This window comes from Equus asinus, chromosome 21 (assembly GCF_041296235.1).
Source record: "Equus asinus isolate D_3611 breed Donkey chromosome 21, EquAss-T2T_v2, whole genome shotgun sequence".
Taxonomy (NCBI): domain Eukaryota; kingdom Metazoa; phylum Chordata; class Mammalia; order Perissodactyla; family Equidae; genus Equus; species Equus asinus.
In genome coordinates this window covers 13,831,045-13,851,415 of record NC_091810.1, presented here as the reverse complement: position 1 = coordinate 13,851,415, position 20,371 = coordinate 13,831,045, and the positions used below count along the sequence as shown (strand labels likewise).

At 53.6% G+C, this 20,371-nt stretch overlaps 1 protein-coding gene across 1 annotated transcript in view; it reads left to right on the top strand.

Annotated features, from left to right (window-relative positions):
• The window catches only part of NUP210 (nucleoporin 210), a 110,962-nt gene that overhangs the window by 61,798 nt on the left and 28,793 nt on the right, over window positions 1-20,371 (top strand). The window contains exons 16-20 of the mRNA XM_044754348.2: window positions 327-500; window positions 5,921-6,113; window positions 6,626-6,732; window positions 8,583-8,687; window positions 8,776-8,877. Coding sequence (XP_044610283.2) covers window positions 327-500; window positions 5,921-6,113; window positions 6,626-6,732; window positions 8,583-8,687; window positions 8,776-8,877 — 681 coding nt within the window. The remainder of the gene's footprint in view (window positions 1-326; window positions 501-5,920; window positions 6,114-6,625; window positions 6,733-8,582; window positions 8,688-8,775; window positions 8,878-20,371) is intronic.

The window sequence follows — 20,371 nt, the reverse complement described above, 5'->3', positions numbered from 1 at the left end:
CACCTGCCCCTCGTGGTGAGGAGTGTTTTCAAGTCCGTGTGAATTCCTCATGTAAGAACCGGAGGCTGGTGAATTTGCTGCTGCAGCCATGGGGTTGTCACAGGGTCCCGGGAAGCCACACGGCCTGCCCTGGGCCAAGGAGCAGGCACAGGTTCTGGCTGATGCTGAGGGAGCCCTCTGCCATGCGTGTGTCACAGGGCCTCTGTGACCCCTCGTGATGCAGGGGTCACATTCTCCTTCTACAGAAGAGCAAACTGAGTCCGAGGGAGCCGGCTGGAGCAGGGCCTCAAACTCGGGGGGTCTGACTGTTCCTTCGGCTCCTCCAGGTCATCGCCCTCTCGGTGGGGAACAAGCCCAGCGTCACCAACCCCTTCCCGGCGCTGGAGCCCGCCGTGGTGAAGTTCGTCTGCGCCCCGCCCTCCAGGCTCACGCTCACGCCCGTCTACGCCAGCCCCCAGCTGGACCTGTCGTGCCCGCTGCTGCAGCAGAACAAGCAGGTGGTGAGTGGGCGGCTCTGGGGGAGGGCGACGGAGCATGGGGCCGGCGGCAGCTCGCTGCTGCACCCTGATGTGTGCGATCAGCCGGCCCTGCATGCTGGGTGCTTCCCTCTGAGTTTGACGTCTGGGGGCCTGAGACCTGGAGAGGTGAGGAGACTCACCAGGGTCGCAGCTGCTGGCGGTGCTGGTGGAAGCAGAGCCCCGCCAGCCCCCCGGCTCAGCTGCCTGTCTCGGCGTGCCCTTGGCAGTCTGTAACAGTCCCCTCATTTCCTCCTGGGCGGAGGGTGTCGCGATGGGGGCTTGTTGTCTGTGGACAGCGCGTGGTCGGAGCAGGGCTGCAGAGGAGAGGCACCAGCGGCAGCGTGCTCCGCGCTGTGGGGTGGGGGCTGTGTTTCCAACGTCACTGTGGGGAGGGAAGAATGTCACTTGGGGTTTCTCTGACAGCGGGATGTAGGTGAAACCCACAGGTCTGGTCCCTGGGCTGGTGGCCCGTCCAACCCTCCGCCCGTAGGACACTTGGAGCCCAGATGACTGATCGTGGAGGATTGGAAGCCTCCTGTTTGGGTCAGGGTGATGAGCACCCTTCCGGCCGGCCCAGCCCCAGCCCCTCTCAGAGCAGAGCTGAGAACTTTTCTCCACCACAGATTGTTGAGCACCTCCTCTGTGCCAGGCACAGTGCTGGGTTCTGGAATAGAGTACTCAGAACAGATGGTGAGGTGACAGGAGACCAGGAGGCCCGCAAATAGACAGGGTGGAGAGCACCATGGAGGAAGTGAAATAGGGTGGAGGCCCTACCAGTGGAGGCCACTTCAGATGGGGCCCAGAAGGGCCTCTGTGAGGAGAGCACGTTCCACTTCAGGCCCCTGTGGTCAGGAGATGCTGGCTGAGAAGAACTGAGGCAAGGGTACCCTGGGGAGGAAGAACAGCAAGTGCAAAGGCCCTGAGGCAAGACCGGGTCCCTGCATCCCTGTGTCCCTGCTGCCCACCCAATGGTCAGAACACTTGTGTGCGGGGAACTGTGTGCCTCGTTCCCCTGTCACAGGGACCATCTGCAAGGCCAGGGTCACTGCACCCATTCACAGGTTTGCCATGGGGCTCGGAGGTGGGCAGCGTCCCAAAGGCAGAAGCTCCGTCTGCCCAGCTCCAAGTTCATGCCTCCTCGGCCCCTGTGGCTGCTTCTCTTCTCCCAGCCCCAGCCCTGCGGTCAGCCCCCAGGTGTGTCCAGCTGCACTCCATCCTGGTGGCCCCGAGGGCCTTGCGTCTCTGAGCGTCTCTGGGGTGGAGCCTCTTTCCTCTCCACAGTACCCCCGGCCGCTCCGTGAGTGCCCCTCCCCAGCCTGACAGGGAGGTTTGGGAGCTGGCTCCCACGGCGGAGGGGGGCAGGAAGGACTTTGTGTTTGGTGAAATGCCTCTCTTTGAGGCTTTAGGGGACCCCAGAACATTCCGCAGTCCAGCACGTGACTGCCTGCCTCCTCCACGTCCCCTGCGGGTTTCGTTCCGCTGGTCCTCCTGCTGCCATGGCGGTCGCGGGGCGCTGCCTTCTCTCTGGCCTTGCTGGGCTCTCAGCTCTGAGACGGCGCATGGTCCCTCCACGGCCCCCACGCTGGTCCCATCAGGCTGGGGCCTCCACGGCATCGTCAGCCTCCTACCCCACAGGGACCGGGCTGGGAGCCTCCACCTGTGCTCCCTCCTGACGGGCACCCGCAGCTGGGAGCCCAGAGCAAAAGGCTTTTTCCCTTGACTTGGGACCATTGAGATGAACATCCTGAAAGTTTTACATTTTAAATCACTTTTATGTATTTAGCAAATTATCCCTCGAGAAGGAATAAAATCGTACTAAGTCTGGAGTCTGGAAAACCCGGCCTGCTCAGTCTACCGTGTGTGAGGCCAGGGGCCGGAGAGCCATTCACGTCCGTGGGCCCCGGGTTAGGGACTGACGGGTCCGAGTCCTGCTTGCTGTGCAGCTGGCCTACTTTGAGTGACTGACAGTGGGGTGACAGTGGCCTGCTAGAGTAACACTGGGGTGACAGTGGCTTCCTAGAGTGACAGTGGGGTGACAGTAGCCTCCTATAGTTGCAGAGGATACATGTGGACATGAGGTGTTCAGACTGGTATCTGTTAGGCCTTTTATGGTACTCTCTGCTTAGCGCCCCGCCAGAGGTTCCTGTTGCCCCGGAGGAAAAGCGTGAGCCCCCTGACCTGCAGGGCCCCATGTTGCCTGCTCTCCGTCCCTTCCACCCGCTCCCTCCGTGCTGGACGCCGTGTCTCCACGAGCACACCCCACACCGCCTGCCTGGACCTTGGACATGCTGTCACCTCTGGCTTGAATTCCCCCCACAGCCCTCCGCCTCCCTCCTTTGCCCCGTTCATTTCCTTCTTCAGATGTGGGGCCTCCCCCAGCCTTCCGACCTCAGCTAAAGCTTCACCCCCCTCAACATTCTGTGTTCCGGGTCCCCACCCCCCAACCCCAAGCAGTTAACATCACCCAACACCCTAGAATGTACCTGTTTATTCTCTCCTTTGTGAGTCTCTAGGACAGAGTGGCTCGAGCTAGGAGCTCAGTCAGTGTGATGGACGAGTGAGCGTGTGAATGAACGCACCGGGCTGGTGCCCCTGCCCCCTGCCCTTGACTCTGGTAGGCTCAAATGCCTGGAGAAGCCAAGGGAGGTGCTACTGAAGAAAGGGGGCAGGGAGGGGTAGTGGTGTGCAGACCTGGAGAACGGCTGCCCCTTCAGACTCGGCTCCAGCCCGTTCAACCCCAGGCCGGCCAAACCTTCTCGTTTTCAGAGAAAAAAAACAATCAGATCAATGTGCATCTTCCCTGTCCTTGGACTCCCAGTCTGGCCGTCTGTTAGCTGTGACCTCTGCATCAGCTCAGGGCATCTCTGGACTGAGAGAGGACCGTTGGGCGGCAGAGCATGGCTCTGAGTTGCCTTGCGTGTGTCGTAGGTCTCGCTCACCAGGAAATAGTGGACCTGGAACACAGAATTGCCATGTGATCATCAGTCCTGGGGTTCCAGAGCCCGAGCCGGTCAGGCTTGGCCCCTGCGATTTAGGGTCTCACCAGGGGACCTTAAGGGAGACATCCCTGCCGAGTACCCTGGGGGCAGGACCAATTTAATTTTATACCTCACCCAAGCCAGAGGCTGCCCAAGACATGTCTGCAGAGTAAATTATTAGCAAGGCCAGACACCAGAGTGGAGCTGACTGGTTGGAGTGACAAAGTAGAACCACATTCCAGCCTGACCCTGGTCCCCAGGCAGGCCATCTGATGTCCAGCTCGCTATGGCTGAGCACCAGTTGTGCCAGGAGATTGATCAGCCAGAGCTTGAGCTCCACCTGACTCGTGTGCCAGGGAGAGGCTGCACAGTGTCAGCGGAGGCCTGCAGGCTTTAAATCAAACTGGCAGAGTTCCACCCCTAAATCTGTGTGACCATGGGCAAGTTACTTAAAGTCTCTGAGCCTAGCTTCCCCATTTCTAAGTTGGGGATAATGTTGTTGCCTCAGATGGCCATGGGAAGGATCCAGTCAGCTTGCGAGCTTGCTCGACGCACAGCGTTAATGTCCTTCCCTGGAAGAGCGGGAGGAAGAGCAGAGCGTTGGTCTTCCACCAGGGGTTGCATCTGGGGGAACGAGTGGGGTGTCCAGAATACGCCCGTTGCTGTCACTGCCTAAAGTTACAGCTCCCAGCTCACGTCAGAATAACGATAAAACCCCGTGCGTCTCCGGGTGATTGTGCTGCCCGGCGCTTAGCGTTTGCAGTGGGCTTCGGTCCAGCATTCGCTGGAGGCGAGAGAACTGGACGGGCCTGGGGAGGAGCCCTCCTGGTGGCGGCAGGGAGTCGGGGGACTGCGTCCGTCGGGACAGGCGAGGCTGGGCTGCAGTAAAAAACTCCCCAAGGCCTGGCGCCCTCGTGCAGCATGGCTTCACTTCTTGCTCACGCTGCCCTGCGTCGAGGGTGGGCTGGGTCCCTGCTCCACGTCATTCTTATCTTCCTTCCAAGGCTTAGGTGGTGGAGCAGCTGCCCAGTGGAACGTGGCCAGGTGCCACCGTGGGGAGAAGGGCAAGCATGGCAGGTCATGTTCTGACTGTTAAAGCTTCCTTTAGGATTGTCTCAAGTCACTTGTCACATTTCGCTGGCCAAAGCAAGTGACATGGTCACTCCTAACCTCAGGGGCGGTATTGTCCTTCTTTCTGGACCCGTGGCTGATGGAGAACTGGGCGCATCTGTGACTGTTCCTAATGACAGCCATTTCCTGCTTGTGCATAGATGCAATGAGCCAGGTTCTTCCTTTATATAAAACAGTCCTGGAAGGGGGGGTTCTGTCGATTCCCACTTCACAGATGGAGAAACTGAGGCTCCGGGAACTCAGCAGCTCTCCTGGGTGGGAAGAGGCAGCGCTGGGTCGAGTCCAGGCTGTGGGACCTGGATGTCTTTGCGTTCAGGGTCCCTGCTTTGCTGCCCACCCCACCTGCCCCAGGCCATTCAAGCAGGGAGGGAGGGGATGAACCAGCATCTGGGAGGAGTGAGGCCCAGGTCACACGGTTCTGAGGGCGCGGTTGCTCAGGGAGCGCGAAGTAATGGAAGAGAAGCAGGAATTCGGGGTTTGGAACGGAATCCTGACAGTGGGGGCGCCACGCAGCTGCCGCCCAGTCGGCTTTGATTCGCTCCTTCCCTTCCCTGGGACTCTGCTTCCTCCCCGCTAATATGTGGTGACAGCTCCCACATCGCTGGGTGTTTAAGGATTAGGTGAGAACTCGGCTCTGAAAGCAGCTTTGCAAACCAAGGGGCTCTGGGACATCTGGGGGTTGTAATTGGCATTCCTGTTAAACCACTCGAGGGGACATCCTGGAGGGCTGCAACTGTGGGGCAGGCAGGACATGGGGGAAGGACAGCGCCGGCTGGGGTGGGGGCTCTGGGACAGGGTCTCCCAGCCTCTGCAGTATTGATGTTTGGGACTCAACCCTGCCTTCTCCTGGGTCCCTCCATGCATTGTGGGGTGCTCAGTGTACCCTGACTTCTACCCACCAGATGCCAATTGCTCCCCCGGCAGTTGTGACAACCAGAAATGCCTCCAGACATCGCCAAGGCAAACTGCTCGTTGTGCTGACTGCTCATAGACCCATGCAGGGGAACGCACAGGAAGCTTTCTCTCTTGCTGTTTTTTTCTCCTTCAAAAGCACCATTTTGCACATTGCATACTTGTCCCCATCAAGGGCCGCAGGCTGGAGTACGTAGCCAGGTGGGACAGGGCCATGGGGCACCTGTTGTGAGGATCCGTTAGTGACTCACCCCCACTCCCTCACCAGGACCCCCGTGAGCCCAGAAGACTGCCGGCCGGGTTTGGGGTGCAGCCTGTGGTCAGGAGTGGCTGTGTCCTGTCCTGAGCACGGCCATGGCATCTTACTTCGGCTTCTTGCAGGTGCCGGTCTCCAGCCACCGCAACCCTCTGCTGGACCTGGCTGCCTATGACCAGCAGGGCCGAACGTTTGACAACTTCAGCTCTCTGAGCGTCCAGTGGGAGTCCACCAGGCCGTTGCTAGCCAGCATTGAGCTGGACCTGCCCATGCAGTTCGTGTCCCGGGACGACGGGAGCGGCCAGAAGAAGTTGCATGGTGAGGCCCCGCCGGCCCCAGGTGGGACAACGGGGAACAGTGACAGCCCAGATGACAGGAGGGGTGTGGGGAGCTGGGGGCTCCTGCCTGGGACCCCTCTTTATCCAAGATACAACAGGGAGTCTCATGAGCTCACCACGCTCCTTTAGTCCTGCCCGGACCTTCTGGGAGGTGGGAACTGCTGTCTCTGTTTCGGAGATGGGGAAAGAGGCTCGGGGCCCGTCACAGGTACGTCTCAGTTCCCGGATGCACAGAGGTCAGACCTGGCCGCTCGGAGCCACGCTGCTGTCTCACGCCCCTCAACAGCCAAGAGTAGAGTCCCTGTCCTCCAGCTCCTCTGAGCTGCTCGTCGGAGCCTGCTCAGGGCCATGAGGCTCTTAGAGTGCCTACAGTTTAAACAAACTCGGTTATCTGTTTGTAGGACTGGGAGATTTAAAACTGAATCAGAGAGAGGGGCTTCACAGGCAGCAGTGGGACTGAAATCCAAAATCGGTGTCTCTTCCTGTGCTCAGGTTTGCAGGCCATTTCAGTTCACGAGGCGTCAGGAACCACGGCTGTCTCTGCCACGGCGACTGGCTACCAGCAGTCCCACCTCAGCGCAGCGGGAGTGAAGCAGCCGGTACCTCCAGGGCCCACTGCAGCAGGGACACCTGCTGCCCGCCCTCTGCCCAGGTCCCCGGGTCCTTACCCCTACTGGCCGCACCCCTCAGCTCATTACCCGGCTCCCTGAGCTGGGCATGGTGGGCCCACCTGAATGGGCGGGCTCCATGTTGGCCTCCCTGCCGCCAGACTCCCCACCCACACAGCCTGCACTCAGCCGATGGTGGGAGATCCAGTGAAAAGGCGGGGGGGCCCGCCACCTCTCGGCGCCGGCACACGCCTTTGGGAGCCCTCGGACCTTCAAACTGAAGCCTCCTTCATTGTCAACCAGGGCTTGCCTGTCCAGCTTCCTCTCCTCGCAGCCCTGACTGACAGACCCCACTGGGCGTGCCCAGGTGGTTCAGGCCACCAGGCCTTTGAACCAGCAGTTCCCAGTGCCTGGAATGCCGGCCCCACCCACTTCCCCCCGTGGTCCCCTGTCCTTCTGATTCAAGTGACAGTGTTGGCCCCTCTGTGGAGCGTTCCCTGAACCTGGGTGCAGAGCAGTGGCCTCTCCCCAGGTCTAGAGCCCCTCGTGCTCCCTGCTGTCATGGCACAGGGAGCCATGACTTACCCCCACATGCACACTGTTGTCTGTGCGCATGGACCACCGCCTGCTGGACCACGCATCCCCAGCAGCATCTCCCAGGGGCCCCAGGTGGAGGCGGTGGGTGGCAGATGGGTGCACCTGAGCTGGCAGTGGGGAGGGTTCCCCAAGAATGGTTCTGCCTGGACAACACACACCCCCTCGTTGCGGGACATTCAACTTATGTTTTGGGTGGTGGAGGCAGCAGATACCGGCTGGAGAAGGCAGGTGGGGCCACATTCCAGGGCACCCTAAGTGGCAGGAGGAGGAGCTCGAACTGTCTCCTGGGTAGTGGGGAGTGGGGGAAGCTGTGGAAGAGGTCATGACCCCCATGGGAGCAGCATTGAGGAGGCTGGCCTGCAGCCTGTCCGTGTTCCTGTCCCTGTCCCCCTGGGCCCTCAGTTGTCTCACCACAGACCCCTTGGCTGTGGGGGCCGCACCAGCCTCCTCCCTGGGACGCAAATGCCTAGCAGCTCCTGGCAGGGCCGCTGCGCCCGCTGCACCCGCTCTCTGCCTTGATGCTTCACTGCTTGGGTCTCTGCTCACCGCGGGGCCTCCCGAGAGCTATCCACCCTCATAACCTGCACACCGCCTGGCTCTGATGCCTTCTCTCAGGCAATCACATTATCTTTCTAAGGCTTCATTAGGTTAAATTTGCATCATCTCCCCAAGGGCAGCTGCTGTCCCCAGGGCCTGCTCGCACAGAGTAGGATATGTGAAACTATGGGTGAGTCAGAGCCCGGGCTGGTCCAGCCATCTCCCTCCAGTGACACTGGCAGGAAGCATACTCAAAAGTCTGTGCAAGGAGTGAGGGCCATGTGCATTCTCCTGTCAGCCCCCCCTGACACCACCCCCAAGGCCCCCCGCACCAGGCTGGTCAGGGCCTCGCAGTTTGCCACGCCCCGTCCCTGCGCACAGCACCGCAGCTCGCACAGCACCGCAGCTCGCACAGCACCGCAGCTCGTCGGCTGTGTGCCCCCCACGTTCCCGGGATGTGTGTGAATCGCCCAGCATGTGGGCCCTGGCAGGCGGGGGAGCTCTCACTCGGGCAGGATTACAGATGCTGCAAAGGGATGTGGCCTCCCAGCTGGGCTTGAAGCCCGGGGGTTTCACTGGGGCTGTGTCCCCAATGCGGTGAGCCCCTTGGGGCCTGCATCCTGCTGTTCCCAGGGGGAGGCCCGTGGGCTGGCCTGGGGTTGGCCCCTTGCCTCCTGGACCTGACAGCACTGGCCTTGCCCTTGCAGCACGACCCTCTCGTGCCTGTGTCAGCCTCCCTAGAGCTCATCCTGGTGGAGGACGTGAGGGTGAGTCCCGAAGAGGTGACCGTCTACAACCACCCCGATGTGCAGGTACAGCCGCTTCCCCCGCACTGCGCTGCCCGGCGTGCCCCCGGGGTCAGGGCCCTCGCCCGACGCCCAGCCTGACCCCCTCTCGCAGGCCGAGCTGTACATCAGAGAAGGCTCCGGCTACTTCTTCCTCAACACCAGCACTGCAGACATCGTCCAGGTGGCCTACCAGGAGGCCAGGGGCATCGCCACGGTGAGTGCTGGCCCCGCCCCTGCCCCCCTCGTGCCTGAACCTGGCGGCCATGGGGTTCACGGTTCAAAAAGCTGGACTTAATCGTGTCAGGTGCGGGTCTTTAGACTCTCTGATTCATTGCTTGTGAACTTTAGTTGTTTGCGTGCTGGCTTTGTGATTTTTATTCCATCTCCACAAACTACCCACACTGTTAGTTAGCTCGTGGTTGCCTTTCAATCAATCTTTTAATTAAGATTAAAACATTACTACATAAGCACCGCTATAGCAACCATGAAGACCATCCTTTTATAAGATGTGCCAGCTCCTTCTATTTTCCCCGTCCTTTCTTGACCCTTTCCCTATTCTAGCAAATATGGACTTAGCCATGCCCGTGTGGATGTGGCCTTAACCGTGCCCGTGTGGGTATGGACTTAGCTGTGCCCATGTGGGCAAGACTTTAGCATTCCACTTTTTCAATGATTTTATCCTAAGTTTCTTTTCCCCACGTTGCTATGTAGGCTGGCTGATTATTTTTATTCAGTCATTTGTACTTACCCATTCTTTCGTTGCAGAGCATTTAGGTTTAAATCTTTCTGTTTTTTAAAAATAGCCCCTTAGTTATAGCAAAGAGTACGAAGAGTAAAAACAAACACGGGTATTCCGAGTGTCTGCTTATCTGCACAGCGAGTAGTTAAGCAATCAAGACAGGGAGCTTCCTTTAAAGGGACACTTCCTGCTGACTGAGTCCCGCCCCTGCCCTGAGTCGTCAGCACCAGCAGCCAAGGACAGAGATGCAGCAGCGCACGGAATGGTGTCGTGAAGCTGCGGCCATGCTGTTGCTCTGGACCCGCTCCCCCTTTGTTGAAAGCCTGGTTGCCAGGTGTTTGAGGAGCATTACAATTGTAACAGCCCAAACGAGACTTTCTCCCAGGCTCAGAAGAGCCGGGTTGATTCAGTGCCTGGCATGTGGTGGGACTTGGAGGCGCAGCAGGGGCAGGGTGGGGCCTTGCCCTGATCACGCACGTCCTGCAATCCTGACGGCTTCGGCACTGCCTCGCTCCTGCAGGGGAGCCCTCGTGGGCTAGAACAGTGGGAGACAGGCATCCTCACACCAGGGAAGGCTAAAATCAGAGTTAACCTTCACAGAGACCTCACCCCACACCTCCTCTCAGCAACACCACCAGGGTGCCTGCCTCATGGGTGTGCAATGAGTTTGTGGCATAGCCGGAAATCAAGAGCATGTCACCTCACTCTGCAGGGCTTTTTCACCCATAACGTCCTAAGGGTCTGCTTCTCTGACTTTTTGCATCCCCTGACTGTCTTGACACAAGGGTCACAAATCACTTGCCTCTGGGATGAGACAGGTGTAAAGTAAAAAGGAAAAGTGCGTGTGGGGAACATACCTGGGACTGTTGTGCTAAATAGCACCTGATGCTTAGCTTTAGTGGCAGGGAGCAATAGGGAGTGGTGGGGACTGTTGCAAACTGGAGAGCAGAAACTGTGTCAGAGGGACAGCCGCCATGCGCCTCTTGGTCTAGCTAACTTTTGTTATTTTTAATAACAGCTTTATTGGGGTATAATTCACATAGTAAACAATTCACTCACTTAAAGTGTGCAATTCACTGTTTTCAGTATATTCATAGATATGTGCAACCATCACCACGGTCAGTTTTAGAGTATTTTCATCACCTCAAAAAGAAACCTCATACACTTTAGTATCCTAATAAGGATCAGCTAAGAGGGGTCCAGCCTCCTCCCTAACCTCACACACACGAGGGTATTGGATTTTGTCAAGTGCTTTTTCTGTTCCTTTGAAATAATGTGGGTTTTTTTGTCTTTTATTCTATTGATATGATGTATTACATTAAATCGATTTTCAGGTGTTAAACCAGCCTTGCATTCCTGGGATCAGCGTTACTTCATCGTGACGTGTAATTCTTTTTACATGTAACTGGGTCCAGTTTGCTAGGAGTCTGTTGAGTTGATGTTCATGTCACAGTAGATGTTGTTCTGGGGTTTTCTTTTCTGTGATGCCCTCATCTGGTTTGCGTATCAGGGTGACAGCAGCTTCGTGGAATCACTAAGAAGTGTTCCCTCTCCTGATTTTTGGAAGAGTCTGTGTAGAATTGGTAAAATGACTCCTAAATGTTTGGTGTCATTAAGCAGTGAAGCCATCTGGACCCGGGCTTTTCTTTGTGGGTAGTTTTTGGTAACTAATTCACTCTCTTCACCTGTTACAGGTCCTTTCAGATTGTCTGAGTCTTTTTGAGTCAGTTTTGGTAGCATGTGTCTTTCTAGAGCAATTCAATTTTTTTGGTTATTTTCTGTTTTCTAACATTTTCTTGCATTCCTCCAGTGACTGACCTTGGTCTTTAGCTGTCTTGTGGAGAGGATGCTTTCTCACAGCACAGTCCCTCGGTGAAGGATGAAGAAGCATGTCATGATACTCCTGTTTCTCTCAGAGGAGAATCGCAGGTGGCAGGACCTCTTAGGTTTATTGCCATAAATCAGAGCAAAAATCCATCTCTCAGCACCTGGGAACAAATGTGTGTTGTTAGAGAAAGCTCAAGGGTTGCTGGAAGCCTGAGATCGTAGGAAGCTCTCCCTTAAGCGTTTTTATTTCCTTTATAAAAGAAAGAATAAGTCCCTGGCCACTTCTCCTGCCATGTAAATGAATGTTCACTGGCAGATCCTTCACATTAAAAGGAAAACCTCAAATCGTAAACAATCCCAACTGCTTGAAATATGCCTTGCTTTGCTTTACTTCTAGAGATTAAAAGTGCCTCTCCTGTTATCAAAAAGAGGAAAGTTTCAAGGTAGGAAAAATGTGTACAGTGCCAACAAATCTTGGGAACCTTTTACTCACATTTATCTCACACTACACATTTTGAGTAAGTCCCAAGAGTGGACCTGTGGACAGAGAGAGACCTTTCCTCCATGAATAAGTGCTTCTAAGAGACCATAATGGACTAGGCTACCTGTATAGGTGGTGAGCACCCCGTCTCTGGAGGCATTCAAGCAGAAACTAGGACACTTGTCTGAAAGACTCAAGGTGAAATTTCAGCATCGGAATCCAGTTTCCCCAGAAGACCTATGGACCCCCGTTCGGTCCTGCTGTGCTGCAATTCTAGGATTACCACTGTGCAGTCCCTGTCAGCAACAGATTCTAGGATTCTCCTAGTCAAGCAAGTATTGATGCCCCCATTTTACAGATGGTCCCAGTAGAACTATAGCAGGTCTCTCTGGTTGTGGACTGGCCTTTGTTCATGGGTCTCATCCCTTTCATGGCTGTTATTGAGTGGGATTGAGTGCCCTGTTGCAGGCATGACTCCCAGGACAATAGAACATGTGGGAAGGGCCATTAGCACCCCATGTAGCACCCCCACAAGGACTGCTTCTGCCCCAGAGGGTCTCCTGGCGGCGCCTGGACCACTGTGGTCTCTGCTCCCCCATCTGGGGCCTCCAGGTGGGAGTTGGGTTCTGGTTCTGCCTCTGCTGTAACTCAGGAGTTTCGTGGAGTGTTGACAGTCGGTGACGGGTCCTAGCAGCATCTCTGATGCTGGATTCTGAAGGACATTTACACATTTCTTTGGCATTTTCCAGCTGCTAATTATCAGCATCCTCATTTCCCTTAATCACGGAGACAAGAAAGCCCACAACAGTTCTTCAATTAGTTCATAGAAAATGTTTCTTTCTTTCCTGTTGATACGCATTCGGGATGCAAGAATGGCTCCTGAGCATGTTCAGCATCCGAGTGTCTCTGGAAGGCAGCGCGGGGCTCCCGTCGGCCATTGTGGACGTGGTTCTGGCACACGGGGCCCTAAGTTAGGGCTGAGCAGGCTGTGCTTTCTTCTGCTCGCAGCCCCAAGCTCTGCAAGGGGCTTAATTTCAGTCTTGGCTGGCTGGCACACAGGAGTGTTTACCTGATTTAAACTTAGAGTTTCTTTCTTCTCAACAATTCTTCACATTTCAAAATAAGTCCTCCGAGCAGAACCCACGTGCTCACAGGCGTCGGGGAAGCAGCCCACCGCGCCGAGTGCTTCGCACCTTCGCTCGCACACTCATTCCGCGAAGATCAGCCTGTCGTGTGCCGGGCTGGTCCAGGCGCTGGGGACGTGGCAGGAACAGGTCAGCCACAGGCTCTGCTCTCAGGAGCTCAGGTCTTTCCTCCACCACCTTGGTCCTGTGGCACGTAGCCAGTCATGGTGATGATGGACATCCGAGGAGGTCCATCTGCCTCCTTGAGCTGAGGTGGGCAGTGGGTGGCAGCCAGAGGGCTTGAACTCGTGTGTGTCTTGCTTTTCTGCAGAGAATGACCTGGGGACAGAGGTGCCTGTCCCCAGCCCTGGCCCTGCCGGAAGTCTCAGGGCTGCTGGGGTCCCTGGATGAAGCTTCCTCCAGCGTTCAAGGCAGGACCCTTCCCAGTGGCCATGATTTTCCTGTGATCTGGGTCCTCCCCTTGCTGCCTTGAGGGCATCTAGTTGGGGCGCAGATCCTGACACTCTTGCATGGCGTGGCACAGCCCACCATGTGACATTGGCAGGTGTGCTAAAGGGAATGGAAGTTGATGACTCCAGTGACATTTGGAAATATCTGTAGGGCCTCTACTCTTCTGCAACTGCCACCCATCAAGGGACAAGCCTGAAGCATGATGAGGCCCGGGGGGAGCAGGTGAGGTGATGCAGGCAGAACCTTGGGCCTGGAGGATGCGAGTGGACGTCACAGCTGCAGCCCACTCCGAGCAGAGCTGCCCCTGTCTCCACATCCAGCATCTTAATGAGCAGTAATGCAGTCACCATCTCTGAACTGACGACAGGACTGTCCCCCGGCACAGTATTTGCTGGCTCTCAGGTGGCACTTCCAACACTTGGAAATTAGAATTCATTCTGGGCGTGGATTCCCCACCTCCTCTCCTTGACGCACGTTCCACCGTATGTCGGCAAGAAGTAAGTGGGTTGGAAACCTGGAGAAGCAAGGTGGTGTGACAGACACTCAAAGCCTAGACTTAGGAGTGGGGGCAGGTCCCCACTTTGCCACCAGCTGTCCCCTCACTTCCCCAAGTGCAGTTTCTTTGTCTCCAAAGCCACCCAGGGAGCTCTCCCTTAGGGCCTTGTTCCAGTGGGGGTGAAGTGAGCTGGTGACAGGGCCGACCGGGCCACACGGCCTCTCCGCTCCGTGGACGCCAGCTTGACGCCATCCTCCACTTCTGTCATCCGGTTGGTGGCTGGAGGTCCAGCCTCTGGGAAATCAATTGGAAGAGGAATTGATTTCCCCAACGCCATTTTAAGCCTTTGTTTAAAATGTGCAAAATGGTCTTCTCGAAGGAGAGAAAAAAAGAAAAAGAGAAAGAGCGTCTGTGCGTTCCCCCGCGTGAGTCTGTCAGCAGCCGGTACAACGTGTAATTTCTTCGAGCTGTGAAGGACATGTCAGCTCCTGACGGCAGGAACTTTGCAGGAGGATCAGCTCAGAGCCTCGAATTATGTTCTCAGAGAAAGCCCTCGTTTCTCTCTGTAATTTTTGCATGAGCGCTCCCTGGGAAAGATGTAATAAGTGAGGGGTGCAGGCCTGGTGGCTCCGGAACCCTGCTCGTCAGCCCATGTCTGATACCAGGCTGGGTGGCGATGGCTCCAGTTACATCACCGCCGTCATTGTGGAGCACAAGCGTGATTTCCACTCCGGGATCTTTATTAACCGATTTTACGTCATTGTGGGAAATAGCCTGGGCGCCTCATCTGTGTGGGTGGGCCTGGAGCTCCGGAGTGTGGCAGAGGTGTCAGCCCGGCCAAGCCTGCCAGTTCTCAGTGCCTCCAGCTCACGGCGGGGCCGGGGCCTATCTCGGCCCTGGCCTTTCCCTGCAGCCCCTCTCTTCGCCTGGTCACTGGAGGCACCAGCCCTGGCAGTGGCCGAGGGTGGTAGAAGGGGCCCTGAACTGGAGCTTGGGGCACCTGGGTTCCTCCCCAGTGCTGCTCGTTGAGGGCTGGGCTCCTGTCCTGTATGGCCCTCAGTTTCCCCATATGTATGTTAAAGGGGTTGGATCACAATCAGCACATCCCAAGTAGGTGAGGGTACAAGGGGTTTGCAGACTGTTTTTTTGGTGGGGGTGGGGTTCCAAGTATTAACAGATAGGCTAAAGCACCAGCTTTCTTTACCGTGTGACGAGAGTGGCTCAGCCATGACCTAAATCCTTTCTTTTTGGTGAGGAAGATAGGCCTGAGCTAACATCTGCACCAATCTTCCTCCACTTTATGTGTGGGTCACTGCCACAGCATGGCCGCGCCCAGGATCCGAACCCGTGAACCCTAGGCCACTGAAGCGGAGCATGCGAACTTAATCACTTCTCCACCGGGCTGGCCTCCATGGCCTGAATCTTGATCTAATCAAGACACTTTATTGGGAGGCGAGTCTGCACCAGATGCTAGGCTCAGTCCTGGGGCTGCGGTAGGGGAGAAGACGGCCTGGAGGAGCAGGATGGATGTAAACGATGGTCTGCATCAGGACCAAATGACAGGCAGTGTAACTGCCCTAGGAGAAGCGAGCAGAGGGGGCAAAGGGACCTCACCAGTCTGGGGTGGAGGGAAGGCTTCCCCAAGGAAGGATGCCTAATGGGCCTGCAGGGGGAGCAGGAGCCAGCAGCTGAGGACAGGAGGAAGGAAACCCCAGGGCTGGCAGGCAGGCGCTGGCCGGCTGGGAGGAGCGGAGAGAAGAGTGTGGCAGGAGCGTGACGGCGGGGGCGTGAGGTTTGCAGGGAAGTTCGAGCCGTGGGCAGGGCAGGTGGTGCCGGGTTCTCACAGGACGTGTTGGACTGGCTCCCTGGGTGGCCTTTGAAGGGTGTGACCTGGGTGTGACGCGATCTTATTTGGTTGTCTCCTTAAGGTCAGAAACCTGATGTTGTTTCACAGTTTCTTTCCGTTTACCTCCAGTACTGAGCTGTAACTGACACACAGAGCTGTGTAAATGTAAGGTGGACAGCACAGTGATGGGACTGACACATATTGTGAAATAATTACAACAGGTTAGCATCCGTCATCTCACGTAGATTAAAAAAAACGTTTTTTTCCTTGTGTTGAGAACTCTTAGGGTCTGTGCACTTAACAACTGTCAGGTATACCATATAGGATGTGACCTATTGTCACCAGGCTGTACATTACGTCCAGGACTGACTGATCTCATCTCACTCTCTGGAGGTTTGTACGTTTTTACCACCCTCACCTACATTCCCCCACCCCCACCCCTGATCTCTGTAACCGTGGATCTGATCTCTTTCTATGAGTTCGCTTTTTGTTTGGTTTTTTTAGATTCCACATGTAAGCGAGATGATGCAGTGTCTGTCTTTCTCTGTCTGGCTTGTCTCACTCAGCATAATGCCCTCAAGGTCCGTCCATGTTGCAAATGGCCAGATTTTCTTCTTTTCTGTTGCTGAATAATATTCCATTGTATACATATACCACAACTTCTTTACCTGTCAGTGGACACTTGGGTTGCTTCCGTGTCTTGGCTACTGTGAATAATGCTTCGATGAACATGGGGGCACAGATATCTTCGGCATGGTCTTTTCATGTCCTAGGAATATAGTCCCAGAAGTGGAATTGCTGGATCATATAGCAGGGTTTTTTTAATTGGTTTATGTTAGTTTACAATCTTGTGAAATTTCAGTTGTACATTATTGTTTGTCAGTCGTGTTGTAGGTGCAACCCTTCACTCTTTGTGCCCACCCCCCACCCCCCCTTCCCCTAGTAGCCACTAATCTGTTATCTCTGTCTACATGTTTAAATTCCTCATATGAGTGGAGTCGTACAGAGATTGTCCTTCTCTATATGGCTTACTTCACTTAACGCAATTCCCTCGAGGTCCATCCATCTTGTTCTGAATGGGATGATCTTGTTCTTTTTTATGGCTGAGTAGTATTCCATCGTATATATATACCATATCTTCTTTATCCAATCATCAGTTGATGGGCATTTTAGTTACTCTTGGCTATTGTAAATAATACTGCGATGAACATAGGGGTGCATGGGACTTTTGGAATTGCTGAGTTCCAGCTCTTTGGATAGATACCCAGTAGTGAGATAGCTGGATCATATGGTATTTCTATTTGTAATTTTTTGAGAAATCTCCATACTGTTTTCCATAGTGGCTGCACCAGTTTGCATTCCCACCAGCAGTATATGAGGGTTCCTTTTTTTCCACAACCTCTCCAACATTTGTTACTTTTTGTTTTGGTCATTTTTGCCATTTTAATGGGTGTAAGGTGATATCTTAGTGTAGTTTTGATTTGCATTTCCCTGATGATCAGCGATGATGAACATCTTTTCATGTGCCTATTGGCCATCAGTATATCTTCTTTGGAGAAATGTCTGTTCATGTCTTCTGCCCATTTTTTGATCAGATTGTTTGACTTTTTGTTGTTGAGTTGTGTGAGTTCTTTATATATTATGGAGATTAACCCTTTTTCAGATATATGACTTGCAAATATTTTTTCTCAATTAGTGGGTTGTTTTTTTGTTTCAATCCTGTTTTCCCTTGCCTTGAAGAAGCTCTTTAGTCTGATGACGTCCCATTTGTTTATTCTTTCTGTTGTTTCCCTTGTCTGATAAGACATGGTGTCCGAAAAGATCCTTTTAATACTGATGTCAAAGAGTGTACTGCCTACATTTTCTTCTAGAAGCCTTATGGTTTCAGGTCTCACCTTTAGGTCTTTGATCCATTTTGAGTTTATTTTTGTGAATGGTGAAAAAGAATGGTCAATTTTCATTCTTTTACATGTGGCTGTCCAGTTTTCCCAGCACCATTTGTTGAAGAGACTTTCTTTTCTCCATTGTATGCCCTCAGCTCCTTTGTCAAAGATAAGCTGTCCATAGATGTGTGGTTTTATTTCTGGGCTTTCAATTCTGTTCCATTGATCTGTGCACCTGTTTTTGTTCCAGTACCATGCTGTTTTGATTACTGTAGCTTTGTAGTATGTTTCAAAGTCAGGGATTGTGATGCCTCCCGTTTTATTCTTTTTTCTCAGGATTGCTTTAGAAATTCGGGGTCTTTTGTTGCCCCATATTAATTTTAGGATTCTTTGTTCTAATTCTGTAAAGAATGTCATTGGGATTCTGATTGGGATGGCGTTGAATCTGTAGATTGCTTTAGGTAGAACGGACATTTTAACTATGTTTATTCTTCTGATCCACGTGCATGGAATGTCTTTCCATCTCTTTATGTTGTCATCCATTTCTTTCAGGAAAGCTTTGTAGTTTTCGTTGTATAGGTCTTTCACTTCCTTAGTTAAATTCACCCTGAGGTACTTTATTCTTTTTGTTGCAATTGTGAATGGTATTGTGTTCTTGAGATCTTTTTCTGTTAGTTTATTATTAGAGTATAGAAATGCTACTGATTTACGTTGATTTTATACCCTGCAACTTTGCTGTAGTTGTTGATTATTTCTAGTAGTTTTCCAATGAATTCTTTGGGGTTTTCTGTGTATAAGATCAGGTCGTCTGCAAACAGTGAGAGTTTCACTTCTTCCCTCCCTATTTGGATTCCTGTTATTCCTTTCTCTTGCCTAATTTCTCTGGCCGGGACCTCCAGTACTATGTTCAATAAGAGTGGTGATAGAGGGCATCCTTGTGTCATTCCTGTTTTCAGGGGGATGGTGCTCAGTTTTTGCCCATTGAGTATGATGATGGCTGTGGGTTTGTCGTATATGGCCTTTATTATGTTGAGGTAGTTCCCTTCTATCCCCATTTTGTTCAGAGTTTTTATCATAAATGGCTGTTGGATCTTGTCAGATGCTTTCTCTGCATCTATTGAGATGATCACGTGGTTTTTATTCCTCAGTTTGTTGATGTGGTGTATAACGTTGATTGATTTGTGGATGTTGAACCATCCCTGTGTCCCTGATATGAATCCCACTTGATCATGATGCATGATCCCTTTGATGAATTGCTGTATTCCGGTTGCCAAGACTTTGTTGAGAATTTTTGCATCTATGTTCATCAGCGATATTGGCCTGTAGTTCTCCTTTTTTGTGCTGTCCTTGTCAGGCTTTGGTATCAGCGTGATGTTGGCCTCGTAAAATGTGTTAGGCAGTGTTCCATCCTCCCTAATTTTTTGGAATAGCTTGAAAAGGATAGGTATTAAATCTTCTCTGAAAATTTTTGAGGAACCTCCATACTGGTGGCCATGGTGGCTCCACCATTTTACCTGCCCACCAACAATGCACCAGGGTTCCGTGTTCTCCGTGTCCTCTCCAACACTTCTTATTTCCTGTCTTTTTGAGAACAGCCGGTCTCCCAGGTGTGAGGTGATGGCTCACTGTGGCTTTGATTTGCATTTCTCTGATTACTTGTCTTGCGCACCTTTTCATGCACCTGTTGGTAATTTGTATATCTTCTTTGGAAAAATATCTGTTCAGGTCCTTTGCCCATTTTTTAATTGGATTATTTGTTTTTGCTGTTGAGTTGTGTGTGTTTTTAATGTATTTTGGGTATTAACCCCTTATCAGATATATGGTTTGCGTATATTTTTTCCCGTTCGGTAGGTTGTCTTTCGTTTCGTTGGCCATTTCCACAGGTTCTTGATGTTGTAACTCTAGCTTTGCAAACACTGAACTGCTCACTGCACACATTGCCCCTGCAAAGTGGATGCAAGACCACAAAGCTGGGGCCAGAGAGAGGGGGGAGGCAGCCCGCTGGGTGCACCTGCCAGCTCCATGACGTGCCCCACCTGTCCAGCCTCCCAGACCGCACCCTTGAAATGCACACCCAAGCCACACAAGTTGCCGCAGGTCCATCTTCAGTAGACACCTGTTAAGGACAAATGTCACGTGTGTGAATGGCCGCCCCCTGCAGCAGGAGAGTGGTCATGAAGCAGTTTGTTAGGGGAAAGATTCTTCTGAAGGTGAGATCCCTGGAAGAGGGTGGAGAGAGGAGAAGACTTCAAAAGGCAGATCGTTGGCAGTGAGCGACCGGAAAGCAGTGGCTCCCGTGTGTCCGTTCACTCAGAACGTTTTATGAGGTCTCTACTTCAAACAAGCTGGGGTTGCAGAGATGAGCGAGACTCAAAGAGCTTCCACTGAAGACCACAGGGGCTCTGCGGTGTGTTCCCAGGTTCTGTGAATCTGTGAGCAGACTGGAACTTCTGCGTGAGAGCTCCCTTTGGAAAGCAGCTGTCTCACGCTCTGCTTGCCCCGGAGCTGTGGGATACTCTTCTGTTCCAGGAGCCGCAGGGGCAGGTGCCCTGGACAGGAGATGCAGAATGTGGTTTGAATCCTCCCGCCACCCCCAAGTGGCTGTGTGCCCCAGGCCCCTTTGAGCAGCTTCCATTTTCTTCTCTTTGTAAATTGTACCAAGTTGAAATAAATGCTCTCTGAGATCCACCCCAGCACTAACATTTTGCAACCCAAGCCTGTCCCCTGGCAGTGGGGGCTCATGAAAAGGGGTGGGCAGGGCAGTATTGGGGTTAGGATTTTCCTTGTCTGCTTCAAACCCTGGCCCGCAGGTCTCTGGGAGGTGGCGTCCGTGGGTGCTAG